Source organism: Neolamprologus brichardi, chromosome 22 (genome assembly GCF_056152115.1).
Source record: "Neolamprologus brichardi isolate AB-2024 chromosome 22, ASM5615211v1, whole genome shotgun sequence".
Taxonomy (NCBI): domain Eukaryota; kingdom Metazoa; phylum Chordata; class Actinopteri; order Cichliformes; family Cichlidae; genus Neolamprologus; species Neolamprologus brichardi.
Window position 1 is genome coordinate 13560540 of NC_142124.1, and position 27617 is coordinate 13588156.

At 42.8% G+C, this 27617-nt stretch overlaps 1 protein-coding gene across 2 annotated transcripts; it reads right to left on the minus strand.

Annotated features, from left to right (window-relative positions):
• Nucleotides 1–10785: 10785 nt before the first annotated feature.
• On the minus strand, nucleotides 10786–23649 carry efna1a (ephrin-A1a). 2 transcript variants are annotated; one of them, XM_006787995.2, is made up of 5 exons: nucleotides 23342–23649; nucleotides 12149–12444; nucleotides 11301–11366; nucleotides 11096–11191; nucleotides 10786–10973 (listed from the first exon to the last, which is right to left on the minus strand). In XM_006787995.2, the coding sequence occupies exons 1-5, from the start codon at nucleotides 23437–23439 to the stop codon at nucleotides 10849–10851; spliced, it is 681 nt and encodes a 226-aa protein (XP_006788058.1). In that variant the 5' UTR covers nucleotides 23440–23649; the 3' UTR covers nucleotides 10786–10848. The 2 variants fall into 2 exon arrangements, with proteins under 2 accessions (XP_006788058.1, XP_006788057.1); XM_006787994.2 differs by having other exon boundaries at nucleotides 10786–10976.
• Nucleotides 23650–27617: the final 3968 nt, after the last annotated feature.

Consider the following 27617-nt stretch of genomic DNA (forward strand, 5'->3'; position numbering starts at 1 on the left):
TTTGGTCTAGAAATGTGTCTTTGTTGGTTTGAATGAGTATATGCATGAGTGCTTTTGTGTATGATGAATTCCTGCCTGGGGGCTTATATCAACTGTTCAATGCCTCCCTCTGTGTGAAAGACTGATCTGTATCTGTCTGTCGTAGTTAATGACGAACTATACGCTACACAGCAGTTCCACGTCTTCCCACACAGAAGTTTGGTTCATAAATTGGAAAAAAAAAAAAGTACGCTTAAGTCTCTAGTTCTGAACTAAATGTGATTTTGGCAGTTGCAGTTCTTTTGTGAAAGCCTTAAAAAGGCTGCCTCTGCTCATTTCCAGTGAGTGCCTGCTGCGCATAAACAAAGCGTAGCCTGGCCAAAGGCATCATTATAGTGCTTCAAAAGCTCCCATAACTTCTGAACAAATGCAAAAGAGTTGGCAGTTCTCTCTGTGCAGGCTCTGCCCGTTGTGCTGTTTGGCTGCAGCCCCATCATGCCTTGCAACGTCACCCCCCGTGAATGTCTGCAAGCTGTTGCTGGAGCAGACTGGATGAAAGACAAACCTCTCATTTACCAGAAAATCTTCTACTTTGGCATATACACCAAAGGCTTCCCTCTGTATGCCGTTATGTTCTTACTCGTAGCCACATGTACAGTAGTTGATCACTTTCCTTTGTTTTCACTCTCCCCAACTCCAACTTTGAAGATGTGGGTTGTTGGGATGAAAGTATACCTCGGAATAGGCCAGAGATGTTAGATAGGTGAACAGTGCAGGGAGTTTTGTACTGTTTTATCCCTTCTTTAAAACATGCAGAAGATAAGCTCCATTCCTGACTTTTGCATTTACGTAACAGCAAATCTATGTAGGTGTAATCTGATTCAGAGATAGAGATAGAGACGAATTACATAAAATACTTTAATGCTCTTTTAAAACATCTCTGTGCAATTCATTTGTCCTAAATGTGAAGTGATTGCCATCAAAACCGCTGCTGTTTGGTGCTTAAGTGGCAGTATTCACAGGAGAGGATGCACCTGATAGAGTAAAGTAACATGACACACTGTGCAAAATCTATAATAATGATTGCACAGTAATTCATTTTGTCTGTCTGCATACTCTTTTTGGCTTAGAGGTGAGAGCTTCGCTCCTCTCGTGAGAAATATGTGGAGAGCTTCCTTTGCATTTCAATTGACTTCTTAAAGATTCAGCTTTGTCAACTTTGAGAGCTGTTATTAGAGAGTGCATTTTAGAGGAGCAGCAGTAACAGGCCTTAAATTGTTACCTGGGCTCTGCAGCTGCCAGATGACTGGAGGGGGAAAAAAATGAAATCGAGAGCTGATTATCCTCTGTCGCTAGTCTGAAGTTGTGACTCGAGTTCCATTATTGTTCCTCCACCGTTAGCTTTTCTCGAAGAACGATTTAAAAAAATAGGAAAGGCAGGTTCTTTTTTCTGTAGAACTACATTTCATTTTATTCTTTGCTCAATTTCCTGGCTGTGCTGTGCAGGTTTACTGTATGTGCACCAGGGGAAACAAACACGGGTGACAATTAATGTGTCATGAAAAAAACAACGCTCAACATCTGCCAAAACTTTGAATTAGCAGGGAGACAACAGTAGAGCAAACTGCTGTGATGGGGATGTACTACTTTAGGTACCAGCAGTGTTGGGGAGTAACGGAATACATGTACCGCCGTTACGTATTTAAAATACAAAATATGAGTAACTGTATTCCGTTACAGTTACCGTTTAAAAAGGTGGTATTTAGAATACAGTTACTTTGTTGAAATAAATGGATTACACGGCGGTACTTCCCTGTTTCATATTGTGGCGGGTCAGGCCTGTTTGGGTTTTGTTTGACAGCTACGTTCTGTTGTTCCAGGCGGCAGCGTTACGGTTGCCATGGTTACAGGGTGACGCCCTCTCTCTGCGTGTTTCCTGGGTGAGAGAGCGCCTGTTGTTGCTGTGCTAAGCTAATAGGCAGAATGCTACCGGTATAGCTCTAAAGAATGTAGCATCATAGGCAGTGTAGTCCGTGCTGCAGGGAGAATGGACTGCCATACACGTTATGTGTCTGTGAGCGAGGGAGGGAGAAAAAGGAAAAGTACGAGTTGTCATCGAGCAAAAACGGGAGCTGGAAGCATGTAAATATAATAATAACCACTGCAGCCAAGAAGAGTGCCTGACGAGCCCAGTTGTAAGTAAGCTATTAAGAGTCGACTGTACACCGTGTTCGTGTTTTCCTCCAAAAACAATAAGTTCCGTTGGAGCAGCCTTTCAACGCCTCTCTGTCTCTCGCTAGCAAAGTTGACCCAAACAACAAAGTAAAGCTAGTTTTCGGCTACGAGCCCTACACAGAACCCACCGTATTAGCCAGAGGTCCCTTTACTACGTACTACGGTTCGGAGCCGCGGACCTTCAGTTACAGTAATAAATCACAGCAATAGTACATTCATGTAGTTGTAAACAGCATGATAATATATTAAGTAATCCAAAGTATTCAGAATACGTTACTCTCATTGAGTAACGTAACGGAATACGTTACAGAATACATTTTGGGGCATGTATTCTGTATTCTGTAATGGAATAAATTTTAAAAGTAACCTTCCCAACACTGGGTACCAGTGATACAAATATAAAATGTACAAAGAATTTTACATCACTGGAAAACTTCTCAGCACTGTGCAGTTGGCAGTAGGACTCTAAGATAGCTTTTACAAGGCAAACAGCAGACATACAGCATCTCCATTCTTTTACATGTAGGTAGTCATGATATGTTTCTTATTAATATACAGCTTTGTCTCATCACCACATGCCTTTTCCATGCAGGGCTACTAGCAATATAAACATGGCTATGGTAAATAAAAATGTAGGTGTAACGTGACTGCTTACATATTTTACTTTTATCCTGAAGGAAATCAAACCTTTGCAAAGCCGTATGATAATTGTATCACCTACATTAGCAGATCTCTTTAAGACCTCAATGTGATCTGCAGTATTAGAAATTCAGATTTGAGATTCTGCTCTCTTTCACACTGAAGAAACGAAGCCATGCATTATTTAAAGTAGCTATTCAGTCTCGTAATACAAAGTGGATCATTCCGTAGACTTGTTCATGTGTCAAAGTCAACTACAATCTCTCTGTGTTGTAAAGTGAATAAGTGGAAAACTTTAAATCCTTTTGTTGCGGTTTTTGTGCAGGTGATCTTTGGGGTAAGAGAGCCGCTTTCCAGCTTTTCATAATTGGTATGTCTGACAGTAAGAGAGGCTGGGAAAGATGACAAAAGTGCACAGAGTGTTCTTCACCTTCTGCTCCAAAGCGGCAAGGTGAAAAGCATCGACCAAATTGTGTGAGGAGCCAAAAAAATTGGAGGAAACCTAATGGGGACTGAGGCAGACGGTGAGAGGGGGCCAGGCCACGGGGTTGTGCCCACAGCATGGCCCCACTGAGACCTTCAGACACTATAAAAAACATTTCTAGAGACACTCTGTGACACTGCTGGGAGCAAATCCATTTCGACAGGCTGAGAACCAAGACTGAAAAATGATAGGTTATCATTTTTCCTGCACAGAAAAGACTTCTTTTTCCCCACCCACACATTTCACAGCAAAACCTCAAACCCATCTAGAGACGGACAGAAAGAGAGATGGAAATGGAGTTATTGAGGGCTCAGAGCTGAAAAAGATGGAGATTTGATACATTTGATACAGATACAGAAACTGTGAGGAGCGGTAATAACGGGACGAGAGTCACTTGGGGACAAATTGAAACAGGAGATAGATACAGAGAGAGCGAGTGAATTAAAAACGCAGAACAAAAGATGTGTGAAAGTACAAATGAATAAAAATGGGTGAAAATGACTAAGTGACGCCGACAGGAAACCGAAGCATGAGCTGGAACAAAACAGATGACCCTGGCAGTGGTGACGGAGAGTGTATGACAGGGCTTTTCGGGAAGAGAAGACCACACCCCAACCGCTGCTGATGGCAGGGGATCAAAACGTGTCTCAACTGGTCCTGAGACGCCATCTTATTCTGTAGAACCAAGGTGTTTTCTCCTTATCGGCCCTATCAGTCTCTCCCTGCTAATGCTTTTGCAGGCACTAAAGCAGAAAAGAGCATAAAGGGCACTTTAAACAGTGCCGCTGCATTAAAAATACATTTAATCCTAATATAAAGTGCATCATTACTGCATAAAAGGAAGGCGAACACTGCTTAAAAAGTCACTCACGGGTCAGCTTACTGTTCTTTCACTGCTGCTTTGATACTTACAGGACACTGGGTTGCCAATCTAGGGCAGTGCGAATGCGTATAAATGCTGCAAATAGCTACAATAACATTAGGTAACCTCCCAGAGGTCCTGTAAGCTAGATACTCCTGGCTCTTGTTAGAAGTAACATACGCTAGCAGGCAGACAGGGACGGATCATCGTCTGTCCTGCTGATAGGAGGCTCGACTAAGCACAGATATGCAGAGACAGACCAGCTGGCCATGCCAAGCCTGCTCTGAATTGTGTCCTCTACAGCCTCCACCCAGGTTTTAGGGTTGCACACTGCTGGCAAGTCCTCCCTTTGTTGAAGATAAATTCATAAATCCAGTCCATTTTTCTGCTTGAAAAGAAATATTTCATTCAGTTGCACCAGATTGCAGCTCTTGTGTATTGCCATTATATTGGCAACGCTTGCTATTTGAGTTGCATTGCCAAGCGTTTATGTTTCAGAAATATTATTATTTGTCTGTGATTTCTTTTCATTTAAAACTAACAGTCTGTAGCTGCGCTGTGAGGCTATGCTCGCTCAAAGCGAGGCTTTGAATTAAATAGAAACTCATATAAGATTACTGTGTGTCGTGCTAATATTTGGTAATTAACATTAAACACAAAATATATTAAAGTCATCTGTTTTGCAGGTATTTTTTTCCCTAAATTAAAAGTACAACAAATTAAAATTGTGACCTATTTTTTATACTAGAGGAAAAGTTATGAGTTCAGTCATTATGATTCATCCTGTGGGGGAGAATTCATTTAAATGTGAGCTGTTACATCCTAATTCAGAGCATTAGCATCCTGCTGCTGGTTTCACAGAAAATACTGGATTGTTTAATTACACCTACCACTGCTCTGCTTCAAAGACAGCTTGTATAAAGTATAATTACAGTTTGGGAAATGGAATTTATTGGAGACAGTGTTTTTTTTTTAATGCAGGTGGTTAGAAAAGTCTTTGAGGATATTAGAAATACACCAGAAACATTGTTTTTGTGTTACTGTTAATCTATTGATTAAATGATGACTGGCTCTGTAACTCGAATTTAATGAGAGAGGTCCCAAAATGGGACTGTTGTATATCCTACTGAGGTTTTCATACGATTTGGTAATGGAAAACTTAAACACTCATATCGCTGATAAGATACTGCAATGTGAACTCAATCTAAGTATTCAATTCACAGTAGTTTAGCACTTCTGCAGAAAACGTGGTAACCAGCATGACTGAAGTGGACACTGAGCGGATGAACCCATGCAGGTCAGATTTTAGGAAGTGCCCCTTACATCTCTTTGAAACCTAAGGGAGGTCATTCATCAGTTTGTGCAGCTGGTTTTAAAGCGTGACCCTAAACTCGAAAATCGCAAAACAAATGAAGATGTGTTGAGGATATCGCGCACTCACAGTCAGCTGCCCCAGTGTGTGAGATGAGTTCATTGATCTACTTCTGCACCGGCCGATGATGTCTCTCCATTTCCTCCGTGCGTCTTCTGCTTTGACTCGAAAATCTAGGACAGACTATTTTGCACTTTCATAACTGCAACTACATTTTTCTGTCAATGTACTATGCATATATGATGCCAACCCTGCATGGAATAAATGTAAGGGGCAAAATTTTACTAAAAATATGGAATAAAGCCTCTAAAGGTCTCTTGTATTGACGCATTTGACTGAACTTAGTTTTCATTTTTATTTCTGTAAACTGACAGGTGTCGTCACACCTTATTGTAGTTTAGCTTCAGTTGCTTCTACTTAATCTTTCTGGTCTGTAAATTTGAGCTTTAAAATCCATGTAGTTTCTTTTCTCCAAGGTCTGTAAAGTCATTGTTCCTGCTGTTTGTGCAGCACATTTGCTCTAGTTATCTACTGACTCCCCTTACCGTTTCTTACGGTGTTTAAAGATTTCACCCTTGCTGTTCGTGTTTACTTAAGCTGGTATGCCGAACGAGTGAGTAAATAAAAAGAATTGTTTCCTCTTGACAAGCTTTTACTCATTGGAGCCTCTTCTTGGGGTCGGACGGTTAAGGGGCCTGTCCGACGCCCTTAATTTACGGCCACGTCTTTGAAAACATTGGGGAGTTGGGAGGTTGTGGCACCAGTGTTTGGTGCTACAGCTGTTTTTACTGTCACGGCCATAAAGCTCCCCTGGGAAGGGTGAGACAAGAGAAGAAGAGATGAGAACAATGGCTTGTCATACAGCTTGCAGACACGCAAACTATCATGGTTGGAGAGGAGGAGGTGTGTCGATGCTGGGACTGAGTGTGGAAACTCACCATACGGTTGAAATAAAGATAGCAGAGGGGTCACTAAGGCGTATTCAATCTTCCTGCCAAAAGACAATGCTAATGGTAATAACAAACAGACTGCACCTCATTTTTCTTTTATCTCATTCGCAGCTTTTCCTGTCTGTGACCATCTTAGCCTTTATTCTATTTGTCTCCTGTCACATTAGTGTATCTGAGCCATTATCTGTGATATGTGCTGCTCGGGAGATCTTCCCAGTGTAATGAAAAGACAAAATGGAGTTTGGTTTCCTGAAAGCTTTTTTGCACAAAAATCCCCTTAATTTAAAGATTCATTTTTCTTTTTACTGATAGTAGCAAAATGGATTGCTGGTTCTTTTTAGAGTATGTATGGATATCTACCCCTTTATATTTAATGTGTCTATCCAGTAGTGATCATCTGTTGTTGGATGCCGTACATAGTGGAGGAATTGTACCTGCCTCAGCTGTACACCTAAATGCCATCTGCTCCTCACCTTCCTGAGAGGTTATCTGAGAATGTTTTGCTTCAGTTACTGTGTGAAAGAGTGCAGCCAAGCAGAAAGCTAAGTGTCACTGTAACTTTGTCTCAGATGTTTTACTCTGTTCCAGGATTGAAAATAGGTCTGCTCTGCAAGGCTGAGGGCAGCTTTAAGATAACTTATAATACTTTATTATTATTATTGATGTTCCAGGTAGCTTTATGATGTTAAGCAGGTGTGCTTGTCTCTGATTTGCTTACCATGCACTTGCTTACATGGTAAATGGACTGATTCTGATACAGTGCCTTTCTACTTAGCTTGAATACTCAAAGCACTTTATAATATAATCCTTATTCACCCATTCACACACACAGTCATACAAGCACTTTTTTATGCCTTGGTCCTTTCTATCCATCATTCACTCTTCAATTAATGCATCAGAAGCAACTCTGGGTTCGTATCTTGCCAAAGGGATATGTTTACATTCAAGCAGCAAGGGATCGAAGCACCAATCTTCTGATTGGTCGATGACCTGCTCGGCCACAGACACCCCAAATGTGTCCACATTTCCTAAATAGTATGTAACATAATGCACAGCTGGAATTATTAGAATTATTTTTAGTTTTACTGATATTTGCAGATAAACAAACAGGTTATAAAAGATGGATGCAGCCACTTTGGCATCACTCACTGGCAGTGTTAGATCCAATGCATGTAAAGTAATGCAGTCACATTGTGTTTTTTGGTAATACAATAATGCGATACATTACTCTACTAATGCGTTGTTACTTCTGTTACAAAAGATGTTGTTTGTGCGATGGACTAAAAACAAAGAAACATCTGACGTATCTTTTTTCTTCCTGTACAGATACAGCTGATTTCAGTTTCTGTGCAGGGAGGAGATCACTGGTGGAATGTTCTGCAACTTTTGAGGAGATATGTTCATTACTTTTATTTGCAATCTATGTAAAAAAAAAAAAACCAAACAAACCCCCCCCCAAAACATCTCAGAGAGAAACAGCTTAATAATACTGCTACAGTGTGAGAAATTATTTTTTGATCTACAAGACCATCAGGAGGAAGCTTGCTGAGAAGGAGAGAACTGTTGATGCGATCATTTGGAAATGGAAGAAATATAAAATGACCATCAATCACTCTCGGTCTGGAGCTCCACACAAGATCTTCATTCATGGGGTGAGGATGATCATGAGAAAAATGGCTGATTGGCCAAAACAACTTGGGAGGAGCTGGTTAATGATCTGAAGGCAGTTGGGATCACAGTCATCCAGAACACCATTGGTAACACACTACATGTAGTGAACTAAAATCCCCCTGCTGAAGAAAGCACATGTACAGACCTATCCTAAGTGTGGAAGTGAACATTAAAGGGAGTTTTTCCTTCCCACTGTCGCCAAAGTGCTTGCTCATAGGGGGTCATACGATTGTTGGGTTGTTTTCACTGTATATATTATTGTACGATCTACTGTACAATTTAAAGCGACGAGGCAACTGTTGTTGAGATTAGGCGCTATATAAATAAAATTGAATTGAATTGAAAATTTAAATGAATCAAAGAAGGCTTGGAAGAAAGTGTGGCAGTCAGATGAAACCAAAATTGAACTCGTCTACCATCAATTTGACCTGATGTGTTTGGAGGAAGAAAAATGTTGAGTATGATCCAAAGAACACCACCCCAACAATCAAGCACAGAGGTAGAAGCATTATGCTTTGGGACTGGTTTTCCAGCAAAAGAATTACCCAAAATATACCAAGGCAATTAATACTAATGGCTACCGAAGATGCACATTAAGCTCATGGAGCGATCTCGCCAGTCCCCAGAAAACCTGTGGAGGAACCTGACACTTCAAGAAAACAGAGCCCTGATAATCTTACTTTCTGAGTCTGATGGACATTATTAAAACCATAGACGTCATGTTCTATTCGGACCAATGGAACCAAGGGTCACATTTTCATAGACTTCTGTACAACTGGAAAACCAGAAGAGTCGCCCCCTGCTGGCATTTGAAAAAGAATGCATGTCTGCCAATTAGCTGCAGAGCCACTTTACTCCAAACTATACCAATGCTCTGGAAAAGCCTCACACTTAACCACAAAAAACAAAATCCTATGCTAATGCATCCATTAGTTATTAAAGCTTTAAAGGGGTGGGGCCAACACTGCTTAAATACTGCCGCGGTTAAAAATAATCACAAGAAAGTCATTCTGGTTTTCTCAAAAACATCTTTTTTTTTTATTTTCACATGAAAAGTTTTCACATTTATCATATTTATCAAACAGGCTTTTTATAGAATCTATAATATATTTATATGTACACATATTATACATTTCTCTTACTTACACATGTACAAAATTAGGTAACAAGAATTCAGATAAAAAAAGACTGACTTCAATGGTAGTCATACACTGTTGTGCTTTGTTGAATCAAGCCAGCCTGTCAGGTGAAGATGTGCTTGGCAACTGGGTTTGATGCTGTGTCTCGTCTGTTGTGAACTGGTGACTATAACTTTTTTTTTTAAAAATTGCTCTAAACTAAAACTAAATAGCTGATTGCCCCACTTTGTGTTTGCTTGTTTTCCAGTCGGGGTGGAAAGCACCATGACACACAGGGGTGAGTCCTGCGCTAAAAAAGAAAGATTTAATACCAGCTCCTTGTGTCAGACAGTTTTAACCATTGCGAGGCGAGATCCAACAAACAGAGAAGTCCAGCCTCTCTGCGGTTCACACAACATCTCAGTGTTTCTTTTGGCAGAAAAAAACCAACAACATTTGTCTCAACACGCTTTCAATCAAACGCTGCACAGCTTACACACATTCTCCTGTTCTCAATTAAACGCGCACATATTGCCTTTCACACAAATACTACCTCCACCGGGGGCCCTCCCCATCGGCAACAGTAAACATTTCATTTTGTGAGCACATGGTATATACAGTAAAACGTCTCAGCTGCAAATGTTATAAATTATCTTCACAGAATGTACATGTAACATGATTCAACGTAGTGTTTCCATGTGTTACAGAGCGTCTGATGATTGTGTGTGTGTGTGTGTTTGGATTAAGCACTGTTTTAAATGGAGTGTATGTTGACGTGCAGTATTAGTGCTACAGTATATAAGCACATGGTCTGCGAAGGAATGGTGGTCATGAGAACAACTTTTGTGTCTGTTAATGCTACATTAAGAGAACGTAATCACCTGGGACAGCAAGGTCACGCAATACCGTTACAATAACAATACAACAAATAGTACACAGTACTCAGGGTGGAATAGTGTACAAGTTGGAGAGATGACTGATCTTTGGCTCAAAAGGCTTGAGATTACTTTTTTTCTTCCTTTCTTTTTTTCTTTAAATGCTGACTCCCTGTCCCCCATGTCAGTATAAAATTCAAAGTTGGTTAACTTGGTGTCGTAGCTCCTGATTGTCCTTCAGCCACTTCAGGTTCCTCTTCAACTTCTTTCTTCTCTCTTGCAGGGAAGTCCTCCAGAGTGGTTGATTTGATGGGGGAGCCCCAAATAGCACAAATCAAGGAGAGCTTTGTCTTTCCAGAAAAATACTGTCATCTTTTGGACAAAAAAATAATAAGACAAAGCACAAGTACTTGTCTCAAACGCTCAAAGTTGCTCAGCACATGTTGTGCAAGCGAGTCCATCTGTACTCTGCAAGCTTCAAAAGTCTCTCCCTGCGGCCAGCACTGGGCATGTTTTTTTTTTTTAAGTCAGTGGTTTTCAACCCCACGGACTATCTTCATTGTAGTGTCTGAAAAAAAACAAAAAATCCCCCCCCCCCCCCCCCCCCAAAAAAAAAAAAAAAACCCAAAAAAGTCTGCCAACAGAAATCCTTTTTATGTATTCTCAGTGCAACAAAAACAGTAACGAAAATGGGACTAGCACTGAGAGGATTGAGAGGGATGTAGCTGCCGCTGCAGAGTTTGTCCGTACACTCTTCTGAACATCTGGCAGGATAACCACCGGGTCATCTGCTTGAGGACAGGAGACAAAGAAAACACATTAGTACCATAAATTTACATAAACCCCAAATGTACCTCGATTGTTTTAGGGTCAGGGATAATTAGATAGGACACGGGGTTGGGCTACATACCTGCAGGCAGCCTGTTGGATGGGTTGTGAACCCCGCCACCGGCTCCAACTGCAGTCCCACCTGTACCCCCTTTAGCCACTCTGGCCTCTTGAGAGCCTGGAAAAAAAAGGCCATCAATCATTCTGTCTTGCAATAGCCTAAAACACGACTGTTAGAGGTGACTGTACTGCTTTCCTTTCATCCAAGAGGGTGGTCAAAAACTTACCATCTGCAGCTATGACGTCCACCCTCAGCCTCAGGCACTCTTGGCCATGGTGGTGCAAAGGTTTGGCTGCAGGGAAGAAGAAACAAAACAGGCGTTAACATCCTTACTAATACACTTATCCTCTCTTGGCCCCTTAATCCACCTTAATGCACGCGCGCATACAAACACTGACACACAAACCCTTGGCAACAGAAAAACAATGGTACAAAGCCCTGGGAAGCCATCTGTGATCAGGCAGACTGTGTCTTGTCCTGCCGTTTATCTAATTACAACCATGGCCAGGGTGACAACATTGCCTGTGCTTTGTGGTCAGTTTACAGCAAGGCTAGTATTGCATAAAACTTGGCAAAGTGAGCCAGCGCCCCAGTTTTCAAAGAGCTGGCCACTGAGCTGCAGCTTATCACACCTGGTACACAAACATGCAAACGCCACCCAGGTCACACTTTGTTGCAAAAGCAAGATTTCTGTGAATCAGGGATAATTAGATGGATTGACATGAAGTTTTTTTTTTATCATTTCCAGGCAACGAGCTGCAATGACCTTAAGATTAAAAGATTTTTTTCCAAGTGAAATGTCTCAAAAAGATGTCCATGTTTATTTTAGCATGAATTAGGATAACTTTAAGGATCGCTTAGCATTAGTGTCTAGCATCTAGTCATCATTACATAAGTACCACATTTCTATGACTGACTTTGTGTCATGCAAAACATCCAAAAGCTAATATGTTGAACAGGAAAACGCTGTCAATTTGGCATGTAGTTCCAAGCACATTTATCTTGGCTGCATGCTCCCTGTGTTATTAGAAAATAAGTTTAACTAGGAACTAGGACAGGATCCGTGACACTTACAGATATAGTAGTAGCTCTCTCCTTGGCGAAACTCCTTTCCCAGGGTGAAAGGAGTAAAACGCTGGAATTTTTCAGAGAACTTCTCAGGTGCGTGAGGGGCAAATGGATGACTGCACTCCCAGCGCATCTGGTCATACGACTGCGGCTTGCAGTTGTCGTAGTCCTCCCGCTCCACCATGTAGAGCACGTATCGCTCAGCATCCATCGATGGCACCTCACCCTGCGGGTAATGGGGGCAGACGATGTCCAGGTAGTCATTAAGCTTCACCTCCACAGCATAGTCGACCCGCTGAAACCTGTCGGGATGAGGTAGAGGAGGCAGGTTACGCAAGTGGCAGGAGACTGATAACCGTGCTTATAGCATCGGAGCAGTAATAAATATAAGCCTCAAAACCTCTGATTATATATTGATCGGCTACACGCCGGTATTCAACAGGGAAATCAGAGGAAAGACTGTGGGGTCTAGGAATGGGAGATAGAGAGCAAAAGAAAGAAAGAATGTTTGTATGAGAGGATGTATATGCGTGTTCGGGTGGAATGAAGAAGGAAAACGCGATAAGGGGAAAAAGTGATCTGCAGAGGACACGCCCATAAATATGGATGAACGGGAGGCCAGTGTAGCTGATGCTGCTGTGCTGAGAGTTAGCACCGAGTGCACATTGATCCCGTGTCTCCCTGGAGTTGAATGATGTTTACCGAGAAACATTAGTAGTCAGTTAGCCCGTCAACACAGGAGATGAGTATTGACATCTGCAGGCTACATGCACACACAAACAAACACACAGGTAGAGCAGCAGAATGCATAATGACAGAAAAAGTGGAAACACACCTGAGTTTGCGAGCTATAGAGACAAGAATATAAATAAAGGTCACATACAACTCAATCTAAAAAAAAAAAAGCTTAAGGATAGACAAACTATAACTGGGGTAACAAAAGGAAATGGCATCTGCCACAGGATAAGGCGGACTAAGGCAAAGTGGAATTTCTGAACCAATCTTAATGATTTAAGAAATTATGGCTGGTGCATCTCCTCACTTGTTTCAGAACACACTTCAAAAGTCAGCATCTGTGATGGTCTGATGGTGTCTTAGTGCACACAGCAGGGGTAACCTAAACATCTAGCAAAGCGCCATCATGGCTGAACAATAAACAGAGCTTTTACAGAAACATGTGCTCCCATGTTCCTTTTCATGAAAGCTCTAGCTGATTTCAGCAAGAAAAACCACATTGTGTACATATTCCAGCAACATAGCTCAGTAGTAAAAAAAATTAGGGGGCTGAGGAGGGGTAAACTGGCTAGATTGCAGTTTGGCCTGGTCACCGCATTTGGAAAATAAATAAATTAATTAAAATGGCAAAGGAGGCCCCAAATTGTTGAGCAGCTGAATTTGAGAACAGTACAAAAACACAGATATCCCTCAGCTCTAAAACTCTTACAACACCTCATAGATGATATGTGACAGCGGTAGCAGTAAAGACCCACCTGCCACAATTTGTTTGAGGCGAGTTGTTGGCATCAAATTCAAAAAAACAAAACAATAAATGCTCCAAGTTTCAACATCCGATATGTTGTCTTGATTCATTTTCTAAATAAATGCAGGTGATTTACAAATCGTTGTCGTCTCTTCTTGCTTACATTTTACACCACGTCCCAGCTTTTTTTGAGAACAGGGTTGTATGTCTTAACCCACTCATTAGGGTCAGATAGATAGGCACAGATACAACATGAGTCTGGTGACAGTCTGTAACTGTCTTCCACCACACTCCCTCTCATTACAAATACAGATAGAGACAGTCAGACTGTCTGCCTCCCCCTTCAACCCTCCCTTCACTCTTCCACCCTCTCCACCCTTTTTACCATGGTCCTTAAGTAAACTAAACTTCCCATCTCCTCTTAGAGCCGGCTCAAAAAAGCACTTACACAAAAAGCATCATTTTAGTCTGCTTCACATGTGCGCACATAAACACTGATTATTGCAGAAAGCTTAGACTACTTAAAGAACAATTTAGAATACTTTGGTGCAGTTTCATTTGGCCTTATCTCAACTGTCCATGAGTCCTTCACCCTCAGGGGGATACCATCAGAGATATTATGAGGTTGTCTCCAGGGAATTGTCACTGAAGGTATTTCAGCTTTGTCCCCATCCTCTTGACTCAGTGAGAGCTCCAGGGGCGGCTCACAGCTAATACTCTCTTCTCAGCCAAAGCCATCTATCACCAGCCTGAAGCAGTAGCTGACCACAAGCAACACACACACACACACACGCACGCACGCACACAAAATCACACTCACTTCACAGTAATTCCCATCTATCAACAACCTAAAGCTGTAGCTACCTACTATTTACACCCACTGAACCCACACAGGCAGACACACATCTCCTCCCATGGTACTGAGCTCGATGCCTATCACTTTACCGTCTCCTACTGTTCTGGATCGCCAGGGGTTCCCTGAGAGTAGATGAAATTTGACAGACTTAAATATTTTTACAACACACAGGGCGAATGTGTGTGTAATATAGAGTTTTGTTGCTTTTGCAACGAATATACGCATAGTTTGACAGCCTTTCGACACTAACCCTAAAGAGAGATAGCTAACTGACTGCTGTTTAATCACATCTACAGATCTCAAGGAGTTATGAGCTCCCAAAAGCCCGTGGGGTGTTGAACTGACACCAGTGATGGCATTTCTTTCCTAAAGCAGGCTTTTCTTTGGGAATTCTGGCTTTTATCAACCCACCACCTCCACCTCCACCCACTCCTTAAATGTAACAAGTAGCATTTGGGGAGTTTGTGTTTGTGTGACAAGGTCCATATGTGTGACTAACGATCAAAGTGCACAGGCCCTGGCTCCAGTCGCTCGTTAGCTGGTGTTGTTGTTTGTTGCCAGGGGTCTCCCTGGTACCCCCTTGGTAAAAGGATAGACACAGTGGCTCCAAACTGTGGGCCCTGACTCCTACTACCCCTCTGGCTCCCTTCCCCCATCCCTTTGCCTCTCTCTGCCTGACTGCATGCCATCAATACTGATGGCCAGATAAGCCAGAAACATGGGCCCATTAGAAACCAAGCATCTTTTTTAGCGGACCAATGAAACTTCCATCTTGCCAACAAGTTCCAGCCAACTTTCGGTGGGGAGAGGAATAATTATAATTTTGCTACGGAGCAGGCAGCTTAGTGCTTATCTGCAGCTTGCCTGCCATGCTCTGTTTACCAGATTGCTGTTAAAGTGTTTTTTCCCCATGCCGCTTTCAATTCCAGCCGAATCGATAACACTATTGAACAAACACCGTTGTTCTCTGCTTTTGCCTGACAGAGTTATCAGCCCACTGCACACCCTGAGCACACACACGCGCGCACACTAACAAACTCCCTATAGCCAGTCCCTCCCTGACCTCTAGTCCTGATTACAAACAGGTTGTAGTATGGTCCCAATGTGTTCATTAGAAAGGAGGTTGAAGGGGGTGCAATTAAAACACAAAAAAAGGGTATTAAAGTCGCCCTAGAAGGGGGTAATTATGTCCTCCCTCTCCCCACTTCCCAGCCCCTGCAGGGTTGAGAGTGCGGGGGGATGAATAGACGTGGGCGAAGGGGGTGGGTCAAAGGGCTTGAATTGGGAATGGCTTTTGAAGTCTCACCCAGTAAATGTTTCTATGTGAGTGCTACTGTTGCTCTATCAATGCCACCGTTTCATACAGTGTTTCTATTCACAGTGTGCCCGCACTGATGGAGTGCTTCACTTAGGAGGGAGAACCACCACTGAAAACGCACCAGGGGATGTTGGCTAGTGCCTTTTATTAATGGCAAATAGTTTTAATTATCCTGCTGCCTTTTGTTCACCCCCCAACGCCTCAGCACTGAAACGTTCCACATCATCAGCTTAATTAACTGATTGCGGTAACGCACTTCAAAGAGAGCTTTGGCCCCTGTGTCACACAGTTTAACAACAAAGTCAAACCATGCCACCTTCACTTTAGCAAACAAAATCCTCTCACTTTCAGCCTTCCCCAGTGTGTGTCCCTTGTTATTTCCCTCCTCCAGATTGTCTCCCTCTCTGAGTCAATAAGGCTGTTTTGGTTTATTCCCATTGTTTTTTCCCAGGATGCCTTTTAATGCCAGTGACACCCGAAGCCTCAGTAAACTCAGCATGGAGTAGCAGAGTAATACTCTCTACTTACGGATGATCTGTGGAGCTATGGCAGATATGCAACAAGGATTGTGTGCAAGTGTCTGTCTCAGCCTGATACATTCAAGTCAAGGATTGTTTATGTCTGAGTAGGTGTGCGTGTGTGTGTTGCTGTTCTGGTGCTCTGGGGAATCTGGGAGTGTGTTTCAGTGGCGATAAGGTGGATAATAAATGCTAATAATGAACAGAGATGATAGCGAGGGAATGCCAAGTGGTCACAGGTTGCTCCTTACCACTCTACCTCCTCTTCTGAGAAGGAATTCCTAATTTATTGGAGCCTTTTCAGGAAACTTCAGGAGTCTAATCTCTTCTTTAATCTCTCTGGCCTGCATTTTGCTTTCTTGTCTACCTCTATCCCCTTCTTTCATCCATCCATCACCCTCTCATCTCTGCGCTCTCTCACCCTGTGGAATGTCAGAGCTCTGAGGCGAAGAAGCTGCGGCGCGGATCAAAGGTCGGACACTTGCCAAGTCAGCACCGGAGAATTTTCTACATGGACAGTCAGCAAGAAGGGTCTTTAAGCATTTTAAATTCTACAGACGGATAATGGGAATTAATCTCTGTAAAGATTCATTCAAATCTATTCTAAAGTCCATAAAGGTCATTGTAGAACAAACTACACAGATCTCACTACAGCTTCCAAAAAGAGTTCCTGTCTTCTTAACCCACTGTCTCTCAGAGCTTCATACAGTCACCCTAACCACATAAACAAGATTATTTTCCGTAACGGATGACTGAACCGGAATGTGGGGACCACCTAATTGGCTCGCCCAAGCCTGGATTATTGGGTGGAGCAGTGGCTGAACTGAGGTCCATTCATCAGCACCAGACCCTACTTAATACAGGGGCTTAGACTGGACAGCGAGGCCCAAAGCAGGGAATGACGGCTGGGGACAGAGTAAGGGGTGAGACAGGCAGGGTGGAGCTTCCCCCCCCCCCTCCCTCCCACATCTATTGTTCTCACATAGAGCAGGGGTATTATGGCTTTTCACTGAAGATTTGGAGTTCAAAAAAGACACATTGTCTATGTATAGCTATATGTGTGTGTGGGTGTGTGCAAATGTGTCCGTGCAAAAATGGGAACCAAGAGGTGGTATCAGAATGCTGAAAGACACTGGACACAAGGGAGTACTTTTTTCCAAGATAAATCCCTCAAAACCACATGACTCCATGTCAGGTGAAGCTTTTTCCAGATCCAAACTTAGCTGAGTTAAGCGGGACTGTTTAATGTTATTGCTCGGATTCTTCTTGTTTCATCCATCTACCTACTCATTCATCCATCAACGTCAGCCGACCCTTCCCACTCCCTGTCTGTCTCTCAACACTCAATAAGCAAACCAGATCCTAGTGTCAACTCTGTCACTCCCCCCACTCAGACCTGCTGCACCAATCGCAGCCTTTTCTGGTGGTATTCCAACTATGCAGCTCTCTGACCCACCGTTTGCATAGCCAAGCACAATGTGATGTGGGTATGCAGGGGTCATCATAGAAACAAATATGATCCAACCCCGTTAACATAATATTCCAGCCTTCATTCTTTGCACCGTGTGACTTTTCACCATCCATCTCAATCAGCTTTCTCTGGTCTTGTCATTCAACCTTTGTCCGCCCGGTTCATTGGTCATTCTGCCGGCGTACTTTGCTGACCTAGCTGAGCTCCTTTTGCCACCCAGCGAAGAGACAAAGCTTTAAGTTCAGCAGAGAAATAATTGGCCGACTCCACTGCACTAAGGAGGGTTAGATGAATACATATGCTCTTTCCAGCTGCCTTATACTGTCCCCTGAGCCATTTGTATCTTATAAGGGCCAAAGCAGAAAGGTCATCTCTGACATCACATTCCTCAGCAGGCAAATATCTGTATAAGAAAATCGATTTTGCAAGATTGATTTTTTTCAATGAAATAAAACTTTCATGTTTAATGTTTTTTTTCCTCCTGTAAAAACAATCTCAGATTGTAACTTAAGGAATTCCAGTGAGAATTAAGAATATGTGAGTACAGGCAAAAAAACCCTTTAACTAAATGGTAGCTCTTGCTTATGACGTCAAGTAGAAATTATGGTAATACAGCTGACCTGCAGGGGTGGTGATAGTTGCTGTGCAGACAAGTTTAAACACTACATCTAGACCTTTAACAAACAGACTCAAAAAAGAAGGAAAAACAAAAAAGTTACACAATAGCTGATATTTACACAACAAAAACAACCACAATGGTTCATTTCAGAGATAATATCCGACTCTTGCTGGCCAATTCTTCCTCAATCAAACACATCGTGCACTGAATGCCACCAGGAATTGACAAACAAGTCTAAAGGACACACGCACGCACGCACACATAATCTCTGGCTCAGACACATCTAATAAAGAGAGTGTGAGGTCTGTTCGCAATTGTAATTGCAACATAATCATAAATCTGTGTACTAATGGAGCTTTTCTTCCTCCTTGGTTTTATGTGTGGGACTGAACACTTGTAAAGCAGAGCAGATTGGAGCAGCATAGCGGGAAGGTGCAGGGGAAGTCTGGTGTGTAGATAAGAAAGAAGCATGAGGACGGGCAGAGGGCAGAAACACTGGCCGAGGTCAAACGAGGTGAAACTGATCAGAGGAGAATCCCAAATAGAGACATGCAGCGATTTGACAGCGGGGCGGGGACAGGAGGCAGATCCCAAATCATCCTTTTGGCTTGAAAGTTGGAACACAAACCCTAATTAAACAATTAATACCTGCTCAGCTATTTACTCTAAATGTGTTCATTCTAATGTGAGCCTGGGAAATTCAATCAGCTCCTGTATCCAGACCTTTAAACCCTTGCGTGTGCTGGTGTGTGAGAAATGTATTGTTTATTGTGCAGACAGGATACGCTGTTTTCCCGGGAAAAACGTAACCAGGAAGCGCAACACTTCGCAGGAGACACACAGCAGACAGCGTGCAGACTTTAGTAACACCAACATCACGCCTGCGGGAAGTAAAAACCTTTGGCCCGATTTACTATCCAGCTCAGTCAATAAAACAAGCCCTCCTGTTCTGACTCTGCAAGAACAAGTGAGCTGGAAGGCAAAGAAGAACCTTATCAATGTGATCACTGAGGTAAAATTTTATTATGATTGCAGACTGTAAAGATGGGAATCATCAACACACTTGAGTGGTCACTGAACCCAAAAGAGGTTATTACCATCTGCCTGACGATGCAGCATTTTTTTTCCAGATTGAATGCACCAGACAGATTACAAAGCCAGATTAAGAGTGGTGAGGGGGGAGGGGGACAGACACTTTGAGAGAAATATGGAGACCAACTAAAGGGAAGGGGGAGGGGAAGGGTATTCCAGGGGGTTAGAGCTGGATTAGGATTTGAAAAGTGAAGTGTTCTGGATGTATATGAGAAAAGAAAAAAAAAAAAAGAATAAAATTCATTTAAATTGGAAACTGCAAACATCTCATATCTATTGCCCCCACCAAATCACGCCAGTGGACTAGCCAGTCTTATGTTTCATCTCTCAAACATGGATGCACCCACACAGACACTTTTACTTACTCCTACACATACACTTCTGTGTTTTCTCCTTCTCATTTCTCTCCTTTAATAACTTGAGACAGGCTCCACCATTTCCACTGTTTAGCAAGACGTTCAAGAGGGGCACGTTAAAAGGCCGAAAGGAGAGCGAAAACAGTTTTGCTGGGAAGACTGGAGTGGCCTTTCTTAAGGAAGTAGAAGAACGAAGCTTTAAAGGTAGAGTGCAAAGTGTGTGTATGTGTGAGGGGGGGGGGGGGTCTTTTTCCCTGAAGGAAAGGGCAAAGTGCCTTGTGACGGCTCGCTGTGGGTGCCAAGAACGATAATAATAATAAAAAAAAAAATTCCACACCTCTTACCATGCTTCCCTCCTTCTCCCCTTCTCTGAGAACCAGAGCTGGAGGTGAGGAAATAATAGACTGAAAAGGGACAGCTTGTAAAGTTGAGATAAAAGCTGGTGAAGGAGTGAAGGGGACCGAAAAGACAGGAGAGGGAAGAAAGAGAGTTTCCCAGAGGCAGAGCCACGGCTGTGTGAAGAGGGGCTGGCCTGAGTGGCAGCCAGTATTCAGGGACCACCGACGTGACAGAATGACTGACAGATTGATAGAGGCCGTGCCACTTCATCACATAGCGAACTCTGACCCTCGATCAGTCACACCAGTTACTATTCTCTTTCTGTGGCCCACCGTGAAGAGCAAGCCCCAATTTGTATGGGGAGCATCACAAAAAAGCCACATTGACCGGATAAAAACCGAGAAAATGCTCCATGCGGGTGAAACATACCTTAAATAACTTTCGCGTGAGCCAGCAGGAAGCAAGCTCAGTTTAACGAAGGAACGGTGAGCTGAAACTACTTGGAAACCCAGCTAACCCAATATCAAACAGCTGTTCTGAAAATCACTTCAGAATTATAAGAGATTAGTTAAAAGACTTTTTTGAGATCAAACGTGTGTGTGTGAGCGTGCCATGAAACGGTTAACAGATTCACAGAGCCCACAGAACCAGGCTGCAGAGGGAACCTGGCCAAGAAGAGGGGGAGGGAGGTGCCAGAGAGAGGGAGAGACAGGTACAAAGCAGAGGAGGAGGTGGGGGTGGTGGAGGTGGTGGTCCTCTCATGCTCTGTCAACAGGGAAAAGGAAGTAAGAAGCACTGAAAGAGCAGATTATTGCCTCACATCGAAGTTGTAGAGTCCAGAGGGCTCCTGGGCCGATGTCAACATCAATCCCAAATGTGTAGTGCGTGTGTGTGTGTGTGACTGGGTTAATGTGTATGAGAGCGAGTGAGTCACTTGAATCTGGCGATGCTGTGTATGTGAGTAAGCTTATGTACAGACACTCCCTTTATAAAAAACACACACTGGCATGCCGGGACCAAAGCTGAACGCTGGTGAGCCTCTTTCTGGCAGTCAAACCTGGCTGGTGATTAAACTGTTGCTAATCAGAAACAAAGGTCGCAAATATGCCAGCAAGCAAAAAGGTCACGAACACAAACACACACAGTAGGAGATTTTGTTGTGCTGAAACATAAAAAGTAGTCCTTAGGTACAGGCAGATATGACCTTGGAAGTCTTGGAAGTCAGCAGGCCCCAAGCTGTGCACACAAGCATGTTAGGAAGGGAAACTGTGTGAGTATGTGTGCGAGTATGTGTGTGTGTATGTGTCTATTGCTAAATCCCTTAACACACCCACATGGGAAAAAAAGGAAATGAGTATATACCACATGGACTAAAGTGATCAATCTCAGATCAATTTGATTAACGATGGCTCTCTGACCAATTGGATGGAACAATTAACCCAGACCAACAAAAAGAAAACACGCTATCAAGTAACAGGTCAAAGGGGAGGGGAGATTGCGGTGAATGATGAAAAGCACCAAATAAAAACTCTCGTGCTTTTTCTGTGAAAACAGGATTAAGAGTAGCTAAAGGGAGAGATTTAGCACAGTCATCTGGAAAAAAAAAAGCAAGTGCAAAAAGACGGATTATCAGTATATATATGGGAATGATCACTGTCATTCCACAGCAGGGACACAGCAGAACGCCTTTCCATCTGGGACTTCATTCTGATTTCCTGTGAAAGGCTTTGTCGTTGTAATAACGGACTTTCTGAGAACAGCAACTGCTGTTTTAACCACAGGGGAAATGAGGAGGGAGAAAGTGGTTGAATGTAAGCTTGTGTGGAAGAACGCTTGAATATACAATATGTGTTTGCCCACCAGAGGGAAAGTGTGTAAGCCCAGCCCTGATTGATTCAGACGGCGTCACTTGGTGCGACTGAACATGCTGGTTTGTGATTGAGGGATTGCCTGCCAGGAGTACCTGTTTGTGCTTGCCCTATCTTGTGTGTGTGTTTGTGTAGGGGTGCACGTAGAGGTTCATCTGTGGAGTGAAAACCTAACCCTCTACGTACCCCGAGCCATGTCACCCCAGCCATCATCAACCATAATTCTAATTGACCCCCACTTACTCCAAATGGCCCCTAACCCCGACAATTTGAGCTCCAATTTCTCCTCCCTGAGCAATCCATCTCTCTCCCACAGCGTGACCTACTGGGCAGGCCTCAAGTTACCTCCTCTGTCACTGTCATACACCATTATTACTCGTCTTACCACCTGAAATATGAACACCCCTATGTCTCTCTGACAGCCACGTAAGAACCCAAGTGATATCTCTTGATTTAGGAGATATGGCAACCTCCCACTCTACTCAGAGGTTAGGACTCGGTGTCAGATGGGGAGGATATTGCAACAGATCTTTCAACACATTCTGCAGTGAGTCAAGCCTGTAAAAATCAACAGGGAAAAAGAAAAATACAACCCTTGCCAGGGAAAAATTGTATCCAAACCCGGGTAGAAGTGCAACTCATGAATACAGACATAAGAGAAGTTTACTGACATGTTTGCTGCACGCACACGCACATACAAAAACACTGTATCCGCATGCTGACATGCAGGCAAGATAAAACAAGCAGTATTCAAAGATTTAATGTCCTAAACCTCAGAAACCCGCTGTTTCCTCTACTCCCCCCGCATTTACATTTAAAGCAGCTCTCTTCCCTACTAAGCGTGAACTATTTAACTGCCTCAATATCAGCCCAGAAAGATAAACAGATGGCATAACCTGGTGTAACTGATGCTGCTGTGCAGGTAGGCTACACAGATTGCGAAACGGATTAAATCTGGACAGCTTAAACAAAGAATTACAGGTAAACAACACCACGATAACAGGTTAGAGCTCAGAAAGAGGCGAAGAGGGAAGATACTCCTAACTGTCCCGCATTATCATGACAACAACAGACAGTCGATTCTATCAGGCGCTCATCACAGGCATCTCGCTGAATATACATGAGCTGCAACTATTCAGCGTGCATCTGAATATAAGATAACGGCTTTGCCAACACTGCAAATGCGGTTAAAAGTGTGTTTGACGCCAAAAGTAAATCAGTTTGTTGAACCGATTAAGAAACAAGAGTGCGCTAAATTAGCGTAAATGGAAACCATATTTACTTTGGGTTTGTGCTGTTCCAGTAGACACTGTGCCGCTCCGCTGAAGCAAACCAGGCGCAGACGCTCCCAACGAAGCCCACAATCCAAACCAAATCCATGGTGGAGAGGAGTGAAGGCGTGCAGAGACGGAACACAACTCAGGTAGGTTGTGCACAAAAAAAAGAAAACCTAAAAGTTTGCCGAAGGAAGCTTATCCGTGAACCTGTTAATTAAAAAACTTAACGCACGCAGCAGATCTGAGAGAGATTTCTGTATATTCGCAAAGGAATAAAAAAAATAAGTGAAGGGAGACTGAGATTACTCGACAAATCCGTAGTGAATGAGAGGTTGAGCTGAGTGGAGTTTGGTTTTGTGAAACGCCCACCTCCGCGTGTCACGCCTCCTATGGCGGAGGAGACCAATCAGAGGGCTGTCCGAGAGAAGCGAGCTGCACAGGTTTCTCTGCGAGTTTGCGTGCTTTGTGTGTGTGTGTGTGTGTCATCACTCCGGCGTGTACAGGGTGTCTGGGTAAACACACAGAGGGGTTGCTGTGATTTATATGCCAGATTTTTTAAATCGTAACTTTATTATGCTTTAAGTGTAAATACATGTCATATGTTGCAGATTTTCGTGCGTCCACATTATCCTAATGTAGCAGCTGCGTTCAAATAAATCTGTAATTGATAGCTCTTTTTATAAACTACCAAAAGTCAATGCTTTTGTTCCGTTAGTGGATTGTTAAAAACGTGTTGCAAAGCAGGAAAGCGCGTCCTTGAATATGGCTACATCTATAGTGAACTTGCAACAGTATTTCAGTTGTTTAGACTTTTAACTTGGGCTAACCTGGAAACATAAACAACACATTACATCATAAAATTAATAGTAGTCATGCTGCTGCCTCTGCAACTCACTATAAACAAAATCTGTACATTACAGTATCCAAAAGATGATTTTGTGTTTCACTTGCATTCAGTTTTCAACCATCGAATGAGTTGAAATAGTGTTTCCTTTCTCATATGTCCCTATCTATCATTGAATTGCAACACCCCTAGCTTGAGAACTCGTTGAGCAACATCTGGTATGTTTTTATAGTGATTCTTCAAACTGTTGCTAGTAGATTTATCTCCAACGGCTCTTCTGCATGATGACAGACATTAATGATGACCATGACTGTGTGATTCCTATCATTTCTATAAGGGCTTAAATTTGTATGTTAGAAAATTTAAAAAAAAGAAGAAAAAATAGGAACTAGTTTTCAAACTGTGGATGCCATTTGAATGGTAAAGAGCTCTACACGGCCAAATACAAAGTCTGCAGATTTAACTGGAAGCATGCAACCTTCTTGCTGTCAGTTACACTGCAAATCTTTATTCTCATTTTCTGTTCCATTGACATGGATAATCAGGACCGTGGGCTGCTTGTTCAGCTAACTGAGGCCTTGTTGCCAGAAGGGGTTTTCAAGCCTGCTTCTACTTGACACAGTACTTTATTTGCTATGCCCGATTAGCGGCATAACAGCTTTCAAAACATGAAAAATCTAAATTAAGTTGGGGGAAAAAAGGGGGTGGGGGGAAACCGTTCAGGATAATGAGTTCAGATGAGAGGATTGATTCCTTTTTTAGGATGTAAATAAGACTTAGGGACAGGATCGGATAAACTCCGCAGATGTTTGGCTGATTTTTAAGAAAACGCAGAAGTAGCGCAGAGGGTGCAGGATACACTCCTGATGTAACCACACTGTAAGACTTAATCTGAAAGGTGTCTCATTCCACAGCATATAAGAGCAGAAGAGTGAAAGAAATTATTGCTTTCTTACAGCCCGTTAAGCTCAGTGCATCTGTGAGGCGAAGCTTTTAAGGTTTTCTGCTTGTGTTTAAACACGCCTCATACAGTTTGGTGTTTAGCCACAAGAAAACGTGGAATTCTAGAAGACTAGCTGACAGTTTAACAAGATAATTGATCTGCCAGGTAGACTGCTGAACGCAAATCAACAGTTTATTTGACAGTTTAATTGTCACGGTGCAGATGCATCCCACTCATCTGGCGCTCCGAGCAGATTAAAGCACTAATATCTATTTGCATCACCTGTTAACCCAGGTGTGAGTCTGTGCTCTGTTGTCCTTCGTCTTTGAATAATTGCCAGTATGAGACACCCACACTGCTATTTTGCTAAGAGGTTTACATAAACTCTGAGTATTATTTACTTTCTCTTGCAAAAGTCACACACTCAAGAGGAGTCTTTTTTATATTACAGGCATTCTGTGCTCGGGGCTTTTGAGTATTCACAATGCATTCTGGCGTTTTAGAATTCTGTCCAAACAGAAAGACCATTTCATATCACACAGAGCAAATACAGAAAGGCATATATACATGGTAATTGTGTGCTATTCAGTGTCAAGCAGGTCATCCAAAATAATGTGTTTTGTATTCATGGAGAGCGCTCATCCCAGTGGATCAATTTTTTGAGAGTCCAATTGTTTTCTCTGGCTCGGTGGCAAGATAACAGGCTGAGAGGGACAGCAAACATAATTGTCATTTGCATTGCAATCAAATGTTTTTGTGGAAACGCTTTCTCCACGCCGACATTTATGTCAAAACTCTATCGGGGCTTAAATGAGCAGACCTTTAATTTCATACCAACCTGAGTTTCTGAATGAGTAAACAGAAAGAAAGACAGGGTAGAACAAAACTGCACCTCAGCCCGATATATGCATTTATATATATATATATATATGCATGTATATATACAGACAGACAGATGCACAAATGGATCTCTGCAGGCATACATGTCCGCACAGACACGAACACAAACGCACGCACACACATAAACACAACCCTTTTCACCTCAAATCCTGACGGGATTTGCACCAAGCCTGTTCCGTGGCATGAAAATAAGATATAGGAAAATGATAGGGAGAACCGTTTTATGCAGGCATGGGAACTCGCCTGTCCATAATTTGCTGTTTTTTCGACCGTTTCAACCAGTGTAATTAGATGATGTCATAGAAATGCACTTTCCATGATCCCGAACAGATAAATCAAACCATGGAGGGTTTGTTTTTCTCCGAATGTACAAAATTTCTAATATATACCTTTTCAGGTGATCTGTTTGAAGTTACGCTTGGGGAAGGGCTTTTAACCTGTTTAACATGTTAGTCTACGTGAGCCTGAGCAGCAAGTTTGAAAAGATCCGCATCAAGTTGCCTCCTTTTCTTCTGTTGGAGATCATTGGTCCTTTTCCGTCTTCACGCTCTCCTGCGTAACCATTAAAGGAAACGTGTTTGGTCCCTTGGCTGTGAATACAAATGAGAAGTTTAATGACTGTCATAACGTCCCCATCCCCAAACAAGAGCCCACCATCTATTTACATAAAGCGACCTGTGTTAGTGTGAACTCTGGAGCAGCCCGGCGGTGCCCAGTCCACTGTGTGTCTCGGCCTCTTTGGTTTTTGTCCTCTATTGTTAGTCACTGCAGCTTCTCTGCAGGAGTTGTTCCTGGACCTATGAGCTCTTTCTTTGCAGACAATGATATGAAGTGTTTCCTGTAATTAGCATTGCGCAGGTCTACCTCCTCTTATGAAATTCTCTGTAAAGATAGCATAGCCCTCCTTCCAGTGGTTTGCTTGTGAAGAAGTTCGTTCTGCCTCCTTTGGAACAAATGATTTTTCTTCAACTTTCCCGAGGCAACAGAAAGCAAAGCTAATGACTAGGTGGAGCAGTTTTAGAGCAAAGCAATCAGTAAGTAACCGATCAGATTACAGCAAAGCGATGAAGTTGTAAGTGCCAGTCCTTAATTAGCTGTGGTTAATTATCAGAGGTAAATAAAGCAGCGGTTGATTATGCATAGCCTTATCCAGTGATCAGTTTGCCAGCTGAAAGACTGAAGATCAGGTAATACTATTAAGGCGGCATCTCAGTTAGCGGCCTTGCTGACAGCTGGTCAGTCGGTATGCTTAGACATTCAGGAAAGCACCCACGCACACAGACACACAAAAATGTATGCCTGCATACCCACCATCACAGAAGCGCATACTGAGAGACAAAGAGCAGCTGAGAAGGAGGCGGATGAGGAGGAGGAGGAGGACTGAGGAGAAATGCAAACACAATGTTAGATAACAAGAGCGTAAGACGAAGAATGAAAGCTAAAATGAAGAGGCGAGCGAGATGAGAGTGAGGGGCTTAAAAAAGATACACTTAAGAAGGACAATATGTGACGTGAAAGGATGCGGGGAAAAATGAAGAAAAGGGGGACAAACCACAAGGCAGCAATAAACATGTCTCACCGATAAATGATGCAG